The sequence below is a fragment of the Manis javanica genome, chromosome 9, assembly GCF_040802235.1.
Source record: "Manis javanica isolate MJ-LG chromosome 9, MJ_LKY, whole genome shotgun sequence".
In the NCBI taxonomy this organism is placed as follows: domain Eukaryota; kingdom Metazoa; phylum Chordata; class Mammalia; order Pholidota; family Manidae; genus Manis; species Manis javanica.
Window position 1 is genome coordinate 62937396 of NC_133164.1, and position 17092 is coordinate 62954487.

Consider the following 17092-nt stretch of genomic DNA (forward strand, 5'->3'; position numbering starts at 1 on the left):
CTTGTTCCATATTTCTTTGTAGGCCTAGGGCCTTTGTTAGCAGTCTTAAGGGTTAGGTACGAGTCATTTTTTGTTTAAACACCTTAGTTTTAATTTATGGTCTTCCTGACAGCTTCCCCTCTTAGAGTGTTTGTTTCTGATCACATACCAATATTTTTTACTTTAATTAATTTTGGAATTATTTCATGCTTAGAGAAAAGTTGCCAGAGCTAAACAAAGAAGTGTCATCTCCTTTGCCCAGATTCCTCCATTTTTAACATTTTACTGCATTTGCTCCATCTCTACTCTTTCTACCACAATCTTCCCCCAAAATACCCATTCTTCTCTTTCATTCTTTTGTTCTTTTCTTCAGTTCAGGGTTTTTCATATACTCAAAATTGTGCAGCTGTTGTGTTTAATTAGGCTTTCTCTGAACCTTTTGAAGCAAGCTTCAGACATATGTCCCATCTTGCCTAAAGATGGTAGCACGTGTGTAAGAAAGCAAGGGTGTTCCCCTCTATAACCCTCCCAGTAAGGACAGGAACCATGTGACACTACCATCTAATATAGAAACCCCCTTCACATTTCACCAGCTGTCTCAACTCTGTCTCATTTTCCTTCATGGTCCATTTTTCCATTCATAAATACATGTTTCATTCAGATGCCATCTCTTTTTCTGTCTTCCTTTTTTTTTTCATGTCTTTGACAGGTGTCAAGAGTATAGGCCTTACCTTCTGATGGGTGACTCGCAACCTGGGTTCATCTGATATTTCCTCATGACTTGACCTAGGTCATTCATTCTTGGCAGAAATACATAGAAATGATGTTACATTCTTCTAAACTGATCATATCAAAAGGCAACCTTGATCACCTGGTTGTGTGGGTGCCTCCCAATTCTCTTCATTTAAATTTGCCATTTTCCCTATCATAATAGATTAGTTTTTCGCTGAAAGTTATTCCAAGGTTATACCAATATCCCACTCCTCATCAAACCTTCACATACCAACTCTAACATCCAGATAGGATACCTACCTGAATCAGCCACCTCTGTGATGATTGCCAACTGGTGATTCTTTATTCTCTTCATCTCTTCTGCATTTATTAGCACTCTGCTATATGAAAGAACTTCCCTTCCTCTCTTATTCATCTGTCCATTCATTTATTCATGCATTCATTTATATCAGTGGATTGTATTTCATTTAACAGTCTGTAGTCTCTTAATATCATTATTTATTTTGGTGTTTAAATTGCTCCTGAGTGGGAGACCCTTCCAGCATGCACTTCTGTCCTTTCGTCATGTTTCCGTCACTCACTGAACAGTCCTTACTTCCTGGCACACAGTATTCTAGGACCAGCTTTTACTTGTCTTTTCCCAGCCCTAGCATCAGCCATTTCTGCAAGGAACCTTGCATCTTTTTAGTTGAGGATGATATCCAAAAACCAAGATTACAGCATATAGAGTGCTCATTGCTAATGGGGTGTCATTACCTGTAGGCCCTCTTAATGGATAGATGTAGGAAATATGTGCATGGTATATATATATATATATATATATACATATATATATATATGTATATATATATGTACATATATATGTACACATATGTATGTGTGTATACACATATTGACATACACCTGTGACTATTCCTCTGTGTATAAATTATAAAACGATAAGTTTATATCAGTACCTCTAACTCCAATCAATATCTAGCTTTAAGCTTTCCATGTTTATAAGTACGTTCTTCACAGTCAGAAACTAGGCTCTCATTATCTTTGACGTATCACTTATGTCCTCAGTTTAGTTACGGTCAGTGTAACTAATCTCCCAAACTCCATGTCCCTGACTCCTCTGTCTGTTACCACTGTTCCCCCTGCCCTCTAGCCACTATACCCACTGGTCCACGCCTTGATGGGTCTGCCCAGCCCCTCATCACCTGACATTTCATGGACATGGTCTACACCTTCATGTACCCGAACTCCCCAAGAGGGTGTGGTGCACCACTGTGAAGATTCCCCTGTCCCACAGACTTAGTCCCCATGCTGAACCCTCGTGCATGGGAGGGGCAGCTGAGACAGGATGACTCTGCTGAGGCCTCAGTGTTATGAGCAAGCACATAGCCACTGTAATGAGGTGGTTTGTTGGTGTTTTATTTCCAATTAGTAAGCTATAAACAAGGTCATAAACTATTAAATACTTGTTTAGTTTTTACTGGATATAATTTTTATACTTATTCTCATTCTCTTGGTTTTACCTCTTTTACCAGACTTCTAAGTAGTGGAATGCCCCATGTTTCAGTCCAAGGCCTTCTTCTCTGTCTGTAATTCCCTCTTAAATTTATGTTTTCACCTCAGTCTACATTCTGGTACTCTGAACTCATAGCTGACTGCCCACCTGAAATCCCCTCTCGGTTGGCTGTAGACATCTTACATTGAAATGTGTCCAAAAGAACTCCTGATTCTCCTCCCCACCTCAAAACGCTAGTAGATTTTTCTTAACTTGGTAAATGACACCATTGTCTGTCCAGGTGTTCAAGTCATAAAACCTAGGAATCATCTTTAACTCCTTTTCTTCTTCTCTCTCTTTACATGCAGTTCACTTCCTATTTTATTTCCAAAATGTATCCATCATCTTCTTTTCATCCCCATTGTCAACCACTGTAGTCTAGGTCATCTTTCACTTGGACTTTTATAATGTCTTTTAACTGATTTCCTTTTTCTACAATTCATTTTTCATGCTATTGTCAGAATAATGTTTTCATAACACATCATCTGTGTCTCTTGCATAAAAGCTTTCAGTGGCTTCGCCTTGCACTTAAAATCCAAAGTTATTACCAGATTTTAAAAAGCATCCATGTCCCTCTCTGAGCTCACCTCCCATCTTTCTATTCTTCACTCACAGCTGCAGTCATACTGGCCTCTCATTGAGTGTGCCTGCCATGCTTGTGTCCCAGACTACTAATTAGCCATCTAAAACTGAACACTGCGTTCCCATCCCCTAAACTTGCCCCAGTTTTTACCCTCTCAGAAAGTTGGAATTCTCATCCCTGCAGTTGCTTAGCAGAAACTGGAGAAGTCATCCTTGAACCTTTCTTTACTTCATACCCTATGTCTAGTGCATCAGTGAGTCTGGTTGGTTCTACCTGCAAACTACATTTCTGTCAAATTATCCATCACCATCTTCTCTGCCATGACACGAGTCTACGCTGCCCTCATCCTTTCCCCAGTCTTGCATCCACACAGTGGGGTAGGACAGTCCTGACTGCTCTGTGTGCTTCCAGTCTTGGATCCCCACCTTGTATCCTCTGTGCAGCAGCAGAGCAATCTTGGAGCATGTCTTATCAGTGGCATCTCACTCATGTGCCCCAAGCCTTCCAGTGGCTTTTCCTTATAACTAGAATGAAACCCCAACTCCTTGTCATGGCCTACAAGGCAGCACACAGTCTCCAACCTTATGTCTTTCAACTTTTCTCTAAGCTCCAACCACAGGGGCCATCTTTCTGTTCCTAGGTATGCCAAACTAACTGTTCCTGTCGTCATAAGGCGTTTGCAGTGACTCTGCCTTCTGCTTGGAGCATTCTTGCCCCAGATTTTTGCATGGCTACCCCCTACTTGTCATTCACATCTCTACTCAAATGTCACTCCTCACAGAAGACTTCCCTCCCGTCCCAGCTGAAGAACGTCCCCCGCTCCTTTCTTCCTATCTCACTATTCTATTCTGTTTTCTTTATATAGCACTGATCACTACCAGTGATTGTTTATTTTTCCCCATCATAGATGTTTTACACATCATAACTGTGTTTAGTGTCTATAAAATGATTTATTATTTTTCTCTTCTTAAAATATGACTCAAAAGCAGAGATTTCTGTCTTGTTATTTCATTTCTGTGTCTCCAAGGACTAGAATAATGGCATACAGAGTAGAATTTGTATGGTGGATAGTCAGTAAATATTGGTTGATTGACAAAGAATTGATACCATATGTGTTTATTTTATACTGGGGCAGAACATTATTATATAAACACATATTTTAATATACATTTTATACACATACTCTCTCCTAGTATCATAAGTAGAATAAAAATGGAGTTTGTCCTAGTTTGGGTTGAAGTAAAGTTGGTTTAGTAGACTGGGGACAAAATGAAGAAAAAATCTAGCTTTGGGTAGGATCTTACTTAGGTATTTAATTAAACTGTTTAAAATTAGAAGATTTCTTAAATCTGAACAGTTTTTTTGTATTTTCCATTAGAAAAAGTACTGATAAATCAATGTATACATATCAGGTAAACTTAGTAGATAGAAAAAGACATTTAATTTTTCTCTAGTTAGCTATCTGTAGGTAGTTGATGTTGCGTATCATAGAGCAAACATTCAGATTTATAAGGAGTTAGATGAATCTGTTGGAATGAGAAGAAGCATACTCCTATCCCAAGCATATTTTTTAGTGGACACGTGTTCATGGTGTCAGAAATAAAGTTCCTTACCCTTTCTTCCGTTGTAGCATTGCATGAGAGGTGGCTGTCTTCTTAGAGTAGTCCTGTGAGATTGTTCATTTTTGGAATGCTACACTGAATCAGTCTGAAAAGTGACATTCCATAAACATTTATTGAACCTTTACTTGTGCATAGCATTCTGTTAAGCACTACAGAGGACCCAAAGATGATAAGGTACTCTAGTGAAAATACTGAGGTGTATTTCCTACTTAATTTTTAAAAATTGCACTTTTGAAGAGAGAGAGATTTAGTTCAAAGTTAGTTAAGTTCTTGATTTTAATAACCCTCAAAACCCCATATGTTTTTCCAAAATGGCTTCACCCGAAGATTAGCCACTGTAAATCATTTTCATTCATTTCAGCAACAATCACCCTTCTTTTCTTTTCCTTCATCTGAATCATCAGTTTTTCAGTTTTTAGTGTTCCAATGAGAACAATGTCATGCCTCAACTGGACCTGACTGACAGTGTTAGCATCATTTTCAGTGTAAGCTTGCTCTGGGCTAGGACTGCCTCAGCCTGGCCGGGGGCAGGGAGGAGGGCATGCACTAGCCTGGATTGAGGCATTTTCCCCTGGAGCTAGGATTTTCAATCACAAGAGAAAATTGTCATTTATTAAATATTTAACAGCAACTGTGGTGTTTAGATGTTAGTAATTTCTATTAAAATTGTCTTTTTCTTTGATAGAGTCGATCCAATAAAGAAGATCCCGAACAGCTGAGATTAAAGCAGAAAGCCAAAGAGGTAGGACTTGCAAGTTCGCATGCTGCGTTCCTCTTTGTGTTGGAGGGAGGGTTGGCAGCTCTCTCCAGGCAATCAGGTCAGGGTTTCGTTTGCTGTTACAAACCATTTGCCCAAGCCTGGGGGAAGGACAGGAATGGCTGAAGGCAAGGGCAGTACTTTGAATGAGGTCAGTGAGTTACGATGCTCTCTTTTTAAAATTTATTTTCTAGGTCTAGGCCCATGTAGAAATGGCTCTTTGTGAACTAGAGCAGTGTACTTGGAGGAATACAATGTGGGATTAAAAAAATAAAATAGAAAAAGAAACTTCTGAGATTTAGCATCTGGGACTGTACAATAGGCTACATTTTTCCAGGGTAATTGTTCGTTTTGTAAATCTGATACTGCTTATAATTCTTTGGCTGGGAGGTGGTACTGGGATTTAGTTTTAAATGGAAAACGCCTCTGGCTTTTAATTTTCTGGGCCCAGCAGTTTTCTGTTCTGGAATGGAGCCCTTGTTTCACACAGTTCATGTTTAGCTGCAGGGGTTTTAGTTTATAGCTTAGACTGGTTAAGCTTTTACTCCCAGAGGCCTCTGCATAGCAACTGTAGAAATCAACAAATAAGTTCATTTATGTCTGCAGCCTCCTCTCAGTAGCTGACTTTTTACATTTCCCAATATCCATTTCCTGACTTTTCTAGCCCGAGAGAAAAAAGCTTCACTAATTGGAGCTTATTTTAATTGAGCCTTAATATTGGATCTCACTGGAGTTGCCCCCAGAGCTGCTGAGAACAGAAGGAAATGAAAGTACCTAAGGTTGAAGATGTGTGTGCATGGGTGTGTGTGTGAAATTTTTCACTTGACCTACAGATTCTTTTCCCTGCTGAATAAATCATCAAGCCTGTTCACATTTCTGATTAAGGATCTGACAGCAGACGATAATAAAGACAATTGAGGTGTGAGACGTGTGATACGGAGCTGAAGAAATTGGTTTCTATAGTTACTTGAATGATTTCATGCAATTTTTAAGGATCTTTGTGCTAAATAAGAGTGATTTCCTGAACAACCTTTTTGCTTAACTGTGCCTCTTGAACTATGAAATTTGTTGTTGCTTAACATTGCTGCGCTAGGCTCCTAGGTGCCAGGAGCAGCAGGTTATTTATGAATGTTTTAAAGGCCCTTATTGTTTGGATTAATGTGGGAGCTGAGTCAAAACAAATGGAAATCTAGTAAGATTCTTACAATCAATGTGGTATTTTCACCAAAACAGAGAAGGAAAGTACAGGAGCTCTGGATGGAGGGGTTTCTGCATGGGCATGAGGAGAACTGGAGAGCGAGAGCATTAGAAAGGATTGAAACCAGAAACATTTTATGTCCACAATGAAAAATTTCTCATACTCGTTTCTTCCCAGTGGGAAATTGATCTAAAAACGTTAATATGAGAATTGTACCTGTAACCCTCTATAAACAAGCCTGGCTTGGTAAATTATTTGAGGATGTGCAACCTATTGTTCGCGTCAGTCCTGGGCCTCCATCTTTGTTTTGGTGAAGGACTGATTAGATGCTTGCTTATTTTGTTTCTCCTAATTCCACTCCTCTTTTGGAAAATGTGTTTCAGAAAGCTTACCCATTTATCCTGAAAGATCTTATCCTGTCTGTTCCTCCTTTATAAACCTTATAAACATCTGGATCATAGATTAATTTTTCCTTCAAGCTTGTATGGGATGGTTTTGTTTGTTTGGTTTTCTTTTGATATTGTGTATAATTGTTCCCTGAGGAATGAATAGGTGGACATGATTTTTTTAAGACAATTTTAAGAGTAAATGTGCAAAAGAAAAATACCCTCCTCATGAGAACAGGTGGTAGCAAACCTTTTTTTTTTTTAACTTTCTTTGCACCTCCATTTATTTATTTTTCTTAGCAAGATTAAAAGGACTGTATTATTTCTTTCCAAAATATTTGGAAAGTTTTCTAGTTACCTTCTGTCCTAAATCCTCTCTGGTTGAAAAAAGAATCAAATACATGGACCCCATTCCAAAAACAGAGCTACTCTGTATTAGTTGCAAATGTTTGATTAAAGTAATGTCATTTGTGTCATCCCCCTGCCCCTTAGAGCTCTTAATGACTTTAATATCTAAGGGGTTCTTACTTAGAATCAAACACAGGGATACCATATTTTGTTCAGTTTCAAAAGTTATTGACCTATCTGAATATATAGAGTTGAATCATCATTCTCTTGTATGGTAATTTGTAAGGTTGTCATTTGGGATATGCTAATTGTTACCACACTGGTATAAACTATAAACGTTAGTGATTTTCTTGGTATTTGGCTGCCTGGAAAGCTTTCTTTGTTCAGTTGTGAAAATTCTCACGGATTCCTTAGAGTTGCTTAATTGAGAACTGCTTTGCCTGCTTCTTTCAGATGTCTACCTACTCACCAAGCTCGTCATGGGAAATAGATCAATGGCAATCTCCTGGGAATGCAGAACTCCAAAGAGGTGTTTAGAGAAGTTGTAGACTTTCTTGGTCCTGGGAAATGTTTCAGCAGTGATGTTTGTCATATTAAATCACACCTTGAATCCCCTTCATACAAAATCTTATAACTGACGCTTGGGTTTTTTTCTCTCTAAAACAGTTTTAGAATTTAGAATCTATTCATTTCTCCTTTGCATTCTGGGTATAAGGACAAACTGTTTAATTAGGCAGGTTTTTGTCAAGGTGTCTAGTAATTTATTTTCACCCTTCCATTTTTCCATTGCTGTCTTTCTCCTTTGGTGCTTTAAAAAAAAAAATGCCCTGCCTGTGGGTTTGCCCCTGGTCTGGTCTCAGCTGCCGGCTATAGCCGAACTGCACTGTTCCCACCGCTCTGACAGCTGGCTGGCTGTCCACAAACCTTACTGTTTGGATGAAAAGTCTGCAGCTACCCTGTAATTCAAACATTTTAGTTTCATCTTTGGGGCTGTCATTTTCCCTTTTTCTTTGTTTGCCTGAAAAAAAAAAATCATGATGGGCATTCTCTCTCTGTAGTGTAACTTTATGTTTTAAATATTGACAACTTTGAAATTCTGATTTCTTTGGGAGGGAATTTCCCTAAATAATCTTCCTGAAATGTAAGTACTGGCATTCTTCCATTTCACCATCTATTTGGGAGAGGTCTTACCCAGATCACTAACTGCTGGATTCTGACTTCAGGCAAGCATGCTCATCTTTGGTCGGCGCACCTGCCACTATCATCTGAGGCATGTGCTGTGTCCTGGATCATCCTCTAGCCTTCAGTGTTTTCCTTTCTTATCACATCACCCAGAATTCTGTGGAACAATCCTTCTGACCTTGGAGTTCAAACATCCTGATTTGTTATATATATCTAGTGACCCTTATTTCCTTTTTTAGTATCTGCTTTCTCCTTTGAGAAATGTGAGTTCAGTGCATCTGTGCAGAGTGAGACAGAGTTCATTCACTTTCTTTTTAATGATTCCTAGCATTCCCACTTTCATTTGTTATTAGACAATAGAAGATGAAAAAGGAATGCAAGACATGTACCTGCTTGCACATTAGCTTCACAGCACAACCTGTAGAAATTGGACAAGATTAAGTATTAAATGATTAAAATGCATAGCAGGTGGACACTGACATATTTAGGATTTTTGTCTGTAGAAAATATAGGATATAAAAACTGTAATTAGTACAGTCCTCCATAAATCATTTTTGTGCAAGAAATAAAATACTGAATCATATGGCTCATTACTGATTAGAAAATAAGTTATTTAGTTATGAGAAAGGCAAGGGATTTTTTTAATGAAATTTAAAAAGTTAAGAAGTCAGTGAAATGTGATAATTAAGGCTCCCTTTAAATTATAGCAATTTGTATTTAAACTTTAAGCTAGTTCTGCATGAGCCAAAACTCATGGAACACTGGACAGGGCAAAATGAAATTTGTCATTAAAAGTACATTCTACAATCAAATTAATACAATATGGAGAAGATGTTCTTAAAATGATAAGTTATAAAGAGCTTGTGCACATGGCACAGAAACAGAGATGCAAATGTTTCCAAGCACTGATAGCCTAGGACAGCAGTTCTCAAACTTTGGCATGTGTCAGAATTATCTGGGTTTGTTAAAAAACAGATTGCTGGCCCCGGCCCAGAGTCTCTGATATGGTAGGTCTAAACGAGGCCTGAGAATTTGTATTTGTTGTGCCCAAAGTCGTGAATCCCAGAAGACCACCAAGGAGCCAACACCGATGCAAAAGCAAAGAGCCTTTGTTCGAGCTAGCTTGAGCTCAATCTCTCATCTACACCAATGCAGTGGCAAGATGCCAGAGAAAGAGAGCGAGTTTCAATACCACAAAGGTTTATGGGGTTGTAGGGCAGTTGGTGGGGTGATGGTCATGGCTCTGGCTGATTGCTGAATCTAGGGGTAGTTGGTGGGGTGATAGGTCTGGCTCTGGTCAATTGGCAGGGTCTAAGGGTGGTGGGTGAGCTCCTTGCTGACTGGAGAGGAGAGAGACCAAGCTCCGATTGGGTGAAATAGGATCCGGGTCCTGATTGGCTGAGGTAGGATCCAGGTCCCAATTGGCTGAAATAGAATCTGGGAGCTTGCCCTTTCATTCCCCCCCTTTCTCTGGATCCTAAGAAGGGACCCAATCATGGGTCTAATAAGATTTTGCAGTTGTAAGGAGATAAAGGCTGATACTGTTGTCTTAGCACCATTAGCTGGACTGTATTAATTCTATCTTTAATTAAAGTTATCAGTTTATTGAGGATACATGGTCTAAAGATAAGCAGGAGTAACAAGATTACTAGGGGCTTGTATTGAGCACGGAGGACTATCAGTTGGACGGCCCCCACGTGTTCTCTGACAATCTGGACCAGCCTGTTGATGATACAGGGCCCAAGGGTTAGTAAAAGGAGTAGGATGGCAAGGGGTCCTTGAATATTAAAGATAATTTCCTGCCTTGATTTCTCTCTGGGATTCTGGCGCCTTGGTTCGGGCGCACATCAAAAGACTGCATGCGCAGCCTCTAAGGTGGGCTGAGATTATTGTCTATTTGCTAAAGAATCCTGCCTTTTACTATACCGTCTACAGCTGGGTCTGCATGCTAAGTCAATTGCTCAGCTTGCAAAATTACCTAGTCAGATCTGAAGGAGGAAAGACAGCACGTAGGCCTGGGCCTTTTAGTATGCTAAAGTGAATCTTATACACGATTACAAATGATTAGCATAATAAAACATGTGCTACTCTTCTTTATCTGGGGAACATTAACTGATCTCACTGAAGAATGATTCTCGAGCTTACTGTTCAACATAGTTTTAGTAGGGGGGGTGGTTCCAGCATGTAGTTCGTTGCTCTGATTGCAAATATCCTGCCTTGCTTTCTCCAGAGGCTCTCACCTTATTCTGTCTAAGCCTATGGTCCCTGTCTCATTGTCCCCTCTACAGATAGAGACCCTAGCTGCTGCTAGGGAAAAGGGGCGATGACCGCTCTGGCTGCTTCATGCTGAGAAGGGGGCGCAGTAAAGGGTGCAGCTAGGTCTCCATCACTGGTCACTTGAGAGGGCCTCAGAAAGTTGGCGCTTCTATTCTGGGTTTCATTTCTATTACTATTTGCAGTTTTGTGGCTTCTAGGCAAGAAAACAAATTGTGTTATTAGGTTAAGTAGCAACATCTGGAGTTGGATTTTCTGTTCTGGAAGGACAAACTTGATGAGATTAAGAATGCATGGCTGAATATGAGAGCTAGAAATATGAAGACTCTAATTGAGAATCATAGGTATTATGGGGAAACTAGAATTCTGGATATTAGGATTTAGTATAGATAAGACAGCATTATTGAAACAACACTTTTCTCTAAAATCACCCTTATTTTTATTAGAATTAGCCAGATTAAGAAAATAATTAACAGTTGGCTTGATTATTTGCATAAGTGCAGCAAGAAGAGCAATTGATTACGTAGGCTCTTTTAAATGTGCTTTGCTGGAACTTTTTGTAAGGAATTTCAGAATGAACTTTTAAAGGTCTCTTGAGGCCAGACAGCCAAGCCACACAGGTTTTGCCTGCAGTACCTGTAGATTTGGGTGAATTCCTCTCTTCTCGAGGTCCCCGAGACATCTTGAGGTTCCTGAACCTGCCAGGAAGTGACCTTTCTTACTCACCTGGTAAGGCTGCTGGGAACCCTGTAAGCAAGGTACCAGGCCAGTTCTTCCAAGGGGCTTTGTTGGCTTTATAAAGTCAACCTTAGTTCCTTAAAGCTGTTCATATGTGAGTTTATGCACATGTCTCTCAGGTATGACATTCCAGTCAAAGCCTTGGTAGTATAACCTGTGTTTTTAATTGGTCCTCTTACAAGGAATGCAGGTTCTTATTGAACTTACGCAAATAAACATACTGCCATGAAACATAAAAATACTGAAAGCTTTTAAATTCTTGAGGGGTCAGGTAGAGAGAAAGATAAATGTTTCAATTCTGCTTATAAAGGTATTGTCATTCATGAAACTGTTGTCAGCTTAAGAGAAAAAGCTTAAAACACTTTATCAGCAACATCTGAAACAAAAAGTCACAAAACCATCTTCATTAGTTCACTTAATCCTATGTAACCAATACCTGTTCTGCTGAAATCTAGTTCTTTACTGGTGTAGGAGTAATAAAACAGTGACTATAAATGGCAAAAGACTTACAAATGACAATGGTTAAAGATCTGATGAGAGCTTACTGCAAGACAGTAGACATAAGGAAATTTGGATATTTCTGTAACAAAAAAACATTGAGTAACAAAGTTTAGCATCATTCCCTTTGACAGTGCTTTCCAGGTAATTAGGCAGGTAAGTATATATCAGATAAATAAGCCAAATTAGTCAAATACTTTCTCCAATGAGAAAAAAATTCCTCTGACATGTTCCAGGGGCCCTCTGGAAAATATCAGAGTTAACTAGAGGTAAAAGTACCTTTTTGAATTTGATTTTGGGAAGTTGTCAGAAGAAAGTTTATTTGGCACTTGCTTAAATAGTATTATAGGTTGCTATGAAGCAATACTTATCCATTTACCCAGAATGACAAAATACCTCAAAGGCAAATAAAGAAGTTTACACAGTTGTTAGCAAACTTTAGCTTTTAGTCTTTTTAATATTAAGATGTCATTTTCTTAAATACTCAGACAACTCATTGAGACTTTAAGCATGAGAAACTTCTTTGATAAAACAATTAGAAAGCCTTTTGCAATCTTTCATCATTAAGAGCAGACTAACAGTTTAAGAAAACTGTCTTTTTAACTGAAAACAGAATTCTAATTTTGCTGTGTACTTGATACCGAGACTCATTTGCTTTAATTTTATATAGCATGACCATATTAAATTCTTCTAAAACTTTCTACAACCTTCTTCTTATATTTAGAGTTCTCCCTCTAAATAAACAGCTGTACTTTAGAATAAAGTTACTTTCTATTATCAAAAGACACATTCTTTAGCATGCAGAAATGTTTTCCGTATTACTTTAAGTAGTTTTAATTAGAACTTAAAACCATTAGGTACCTTAATTTCTAGTGAACACTGAGAAGCAGGCTATTGTAAACTGTTACACTAGCATTCTTTAGATTGACAAATTTATGAACATTTTATAATTTCTGTAACTATGAGCTTTACAGCACAATCTCTCACTAAACATAAAGTATATCAACTTAGCAAAACTTTAAGATTTTAGGTTACTACAAAGATTCTCAGGCTGTAGGTAGGTATACACACTGTAACACACAATTAAAAAGGTGTTCACTTGCCACACTCATTTAGTTCACTCATTTGTAACAACTATGCTAGATTACTTACAAGACCTTTACTGAATATTAGACAAAGCCAAGCCTTTAAGCATTTTATTCTTAAAAGATTTAGCAGATAACATGGACTTAAATGACCTTAGGTAAACTTAGGCAGCTGATAACAACAAGGACATGCGTGCCTCAGCCAAACCCAAATTAGCGTTAATGCTTAACATTTTTTATCAGATTTTCTGGAAGTTTTGGAATGCCCAATTTTCACAAGCGCTTGTCTTTAAATCAATTTCATTAATACCCTCCAGAGGTAGAAAGATATTTTCATTTACACACTTAGACACACAAGCATACAGACTGAGACATAATGATAAGGTTCCCTCTGGCAGCCATCCGACATTGAAAACTGGCTACTCACTAGAACAAAAAGTCTGCCACCGACCCTTCTAGACTTCCACACTGAGGTTGTTAGCTCTTCCCCTGATATCTTTAACCTGTAAGAGAGTGGTTGGATTAAATGTTCCCTCTGGCAGCCAGCCAACGTTAAAGGACGGCCTCTTGGAGTGCAGAAAACATGAAATTTTCCCTTCCTGACGTACGTGCTCAAATTGTGAGCTCTCTCCCTAACGTCTGAGAAAAATGGTCTGTCATGAGAGACAAGGGGGTCGTCTGAGTCTGCCCCATTTCTTCTGTCGACAAGACTAAGACAAACACGACAAACAACAAACAGGCGCCTACAGAGAAGAATCTGCCGCAGCTGTGGAGGCAAAACTGAAAGTAAGTTGAGGGCCTGTCGGATTGCAGCAGCAGCCAACTTTCCTCACAGATGAGGACCTCGTCCTCCAGACGGGGGCAAGGGACGTCTCCCAAGACCCCTGGTCGGCGACCCGCCAGCGCGTCCACCTAAGTCAGTGCTGACCCAGATACAGATTGGAGTTCCTACAGGCTTATACAGGCTTGTTCGTGAACAAAAACAGTGAGACACAGATAAAGACAGAATGAGACACAGGTAGACAAGGACAGACAGATAACTGAGTGCACTCACCAGCTGGCACAGCGCCCTCCAGGTCGGGAGTCCTGGGGGTCTCTGGGGTCCCAGATGAGCCCCCAAATGTTGTGCCCAAAGTTGCGAATCCCAGAAGACCACCAAGGAGCCAACACCGATGCAAAAGCAAAGAGCCTTTATTCAAGCTAGCTCTAGCTCAATCTCTCATCTACACCAACACAGTGACAAGATGCCAGAGAAAGAGAGCGAGTTTCAATACCACAAAGGTTTTATGGGGTTCTAGGGCAGTTGGGGTGATGGTTATGGCTCTGGCTGATTGGCTGGATCTAGGGGTAGTTGGTGGGGTGATAGGTCATGGCTCTGGTCAATTGGCAGGGTCTAAGAGTGGTGGGTGAGCTTCTTGCTGACTGGAGAGGAGAGAGACCAAGCTCCGATTGGGTGAAATAGGATCCGGGTCCCGATTGGCTGAAATAGAATCTGGGAGCTTGCCCTTTCAGTATTCCCAATAAATTTCCATGAGATTCCACTATTGCTGGTGTTATGGAGCTCACACTTAGAACTATTGGCTAGGAAGAGAAAGAAGGGGTCTTTAAAATTCATCACTTCTATTTTCCTGTTCACTACATGGTCATAGAACACTAAACAAAATCCTTTGATTCAGGAACCTGGGAGTTGGCATCTTGAGCTCTCAGAGTTCATTTCCATCCAATTACCATTCAGTAGGTTCTCTTGGAACTAAGAGAGCTACATTGTTTTTAAGTGGGTATTTTCACAAGAGACCTTTATTGGTTGTATCTCTTCATTTGTGTACCTTACGTAGGAAAGATAATATTTTATGTAGAGCTTCATCAGAAGGTTGCATGCATCCTTAATTTTGAAGTATAAGGTCTTTGTTTTGAGGCATATTACCCTTTTGGTAGAAGAGGTGCATATTATAAAATAAATAGCATTGGACTTGAAGTCGGGAGTCTTGGGCTCTAGAGCCATCCTGCCATTACCTAGATCTCACTTTGGGTATTGAAAATGAATATAAAAATACATGCTCCACTTAAGTTAAACAGCTCTTCATAATTCAGAGAAGGGTGTGGTATAAGGGGGAAAACCGGTAGCTTAAAAACCTTAGTATGGAAATATTTAAAATAGATGCCATCCAGCTCTTACACAGTAAGTAAGGGCAGCTGTGTTCTTGCCTGTTGACTTGGAGTGCCTACATTCTTTCTGTATCTTGCCCTCCTTAAGCATGTGAAATGAACACACTTTTGGATTTCCCATATTGTTGGTGTCCTGATTTTCTGAATAATTTAGTCCTTCCTGTTAAATATGTCCCTGTGTCTGTCAAGGGAGTTGGCTGTATGACACTTGGTTTTTTCATTCTCCATGCTTCTCTGATGCAGCCTAAGTTTTTGGTTTCTGCTTTCATTAATTTTTAATTCTCCATATCTTTTTTTCTTGTAAATTATATGCTTAGCATCAAGAAGTACCTGTCTTGAACTTTACATCTGAGTGCTTATATGATCTTTAAGGTAATTTGCCAATGTGTTTGGATGGATTAAAGTCAATACTACCATAGTTATACTTAAAAGTGCATAGAGACAAGTACTAAACACCAGGGATACAATACTCTTAACTACAGTTGTTCTAATGATCTCTAAGGCACTGACTTGAATTTTAGGGGACCTTTACTGGATATCAGAGAGACTATGAAAAGGGAACGGAACCCTCTGTCTGTTTCATTAACCATAGAGGAAGGAATGGAACTCCTAGAAAGAGACCTTGCTAACCCTATTAAGTCTTTTTGGACCAAGGTGTGTGTTGTTATTTGTAGGTGAGCAAGCAGACTTGTTTTATGAAACAGAAGCTAATAGGAATATAATATAATAGAAATCTATTGTCAGAATTCTGGCTTAAGTAGCTTATAAGGTTTCAATTATGGTGGAGTGAAAACACTCCACACTGGCTTTCCCACTAAGCACAGCTGTAAAACCTGGACAGAATTTGTGGAACAGCTGTTTGAAGGTTTTGAAAAATAAATAGCAGGCAAATTGGGAAAGAAAAGGATCATCCAAAAATCACCAAACCAGGTTGCCATACTCTCCCACTTGCCCCACCCCCACTGTTATTCTTTCTTGTTGCCTGGCTCTAGGCATGGACACAGTCACAGAAATGTGTGGCAAAGCAGTGTAACTAAAGTGAGCTTTCTGGCTGGAGGAACATAAAGAAAAGCCTGGGAAATGAGAAATTACTGGGAAGATTGCAGAAAGGGAAGAGTTCAGAAAAGCAACCCGTATTATTATTTTAATCTCTTAGGCCCACTTTTGAGCTATACATTTGTCATATGTGACTCTGAGTTGAATCAGCGGACTGAAGACTTTAAGAATTGAACTAACAAGCCACTGGGTGCACACTTGGGACAGATCCGTGGAGTGCTAGAAAGACTTGAAAGCTTGAAGTGACTTTGGAGCCATAGCCCACAGGAGTCATATTGGAATTTGTTGCCTAAACCTATTGTTTTGCATGCTAACACAAAAATAGCAACATTCTCCAGAGGATTTAAAGAAGGCCCAGGGTCTTATAATAGAATATTAAAAATATTCAGGATACTCTCCAAAATTACTTGGCATGAAGAACTGGGAACATCTCCATTGCATAGGAAGAAACAATCAACAGATGCCAATATCCAGATGACGTAGATGTTAGAATTATCTGACAAACAATGTGAAGTAGCCACTATAAAAATGCTCCAAGAAGCAATTGCAAACACTCTTGAAATGATTGGAAAAATAGGAAGTCCAGCAGAGAAGTAGAAGTTAGAAAGAATGAAGTACTAAAATGGAAATTTTAGAACTGAAAATAACAGTTACCAAAATAAAACATATGTTGGATAGGCTGGATAGCTGAAAAGAGAAGACAGAGGAAAGAGTCAGTGAACTTGAAGATTGTTGAGTAGAATTTAACCTGTACAACAAAGAGGAAAATAAGATAAAAAATAAACAAAAACAAAACAATGGAGCCTCAGAGACCTGTGGGACAATTACCAGAGGTCTGGCATTTATGTTATTTAAGTCTCAGAACAGAAAGAGTGAGATGCTAAAAATATTTTTTTTTAAATAGTGCCTAAAAAAAAAAAAAAAGTCCAAATTTTG

At 39.1% G+C, this 17092-nt stretch overlaps 1 protein-coding gene across 2 annotated transcripts in view; it reads left to right on the forward strand.

The window, feature by feature from the left end:
* The window catches only part of TAF4B (TATA-box binding protein associated factor 4b), a 181891-nt gene that overhangs the window by 86683 nt on the left and 78116 nt on the right, over positions 1–17092 (forward strand). For both annotated transcript variants that reach the window (XM_073212713.1, XM_037025430.2), the window contains exon 13: positions 5154–5210. In XM_073212713.1, coding sequence (XP_073068814.1) covers positions 5154–5210 — 57 coding nt within the window. The remainder of the gene's footprint in view (positions 1–5153; positions 5211–17092) is intronic.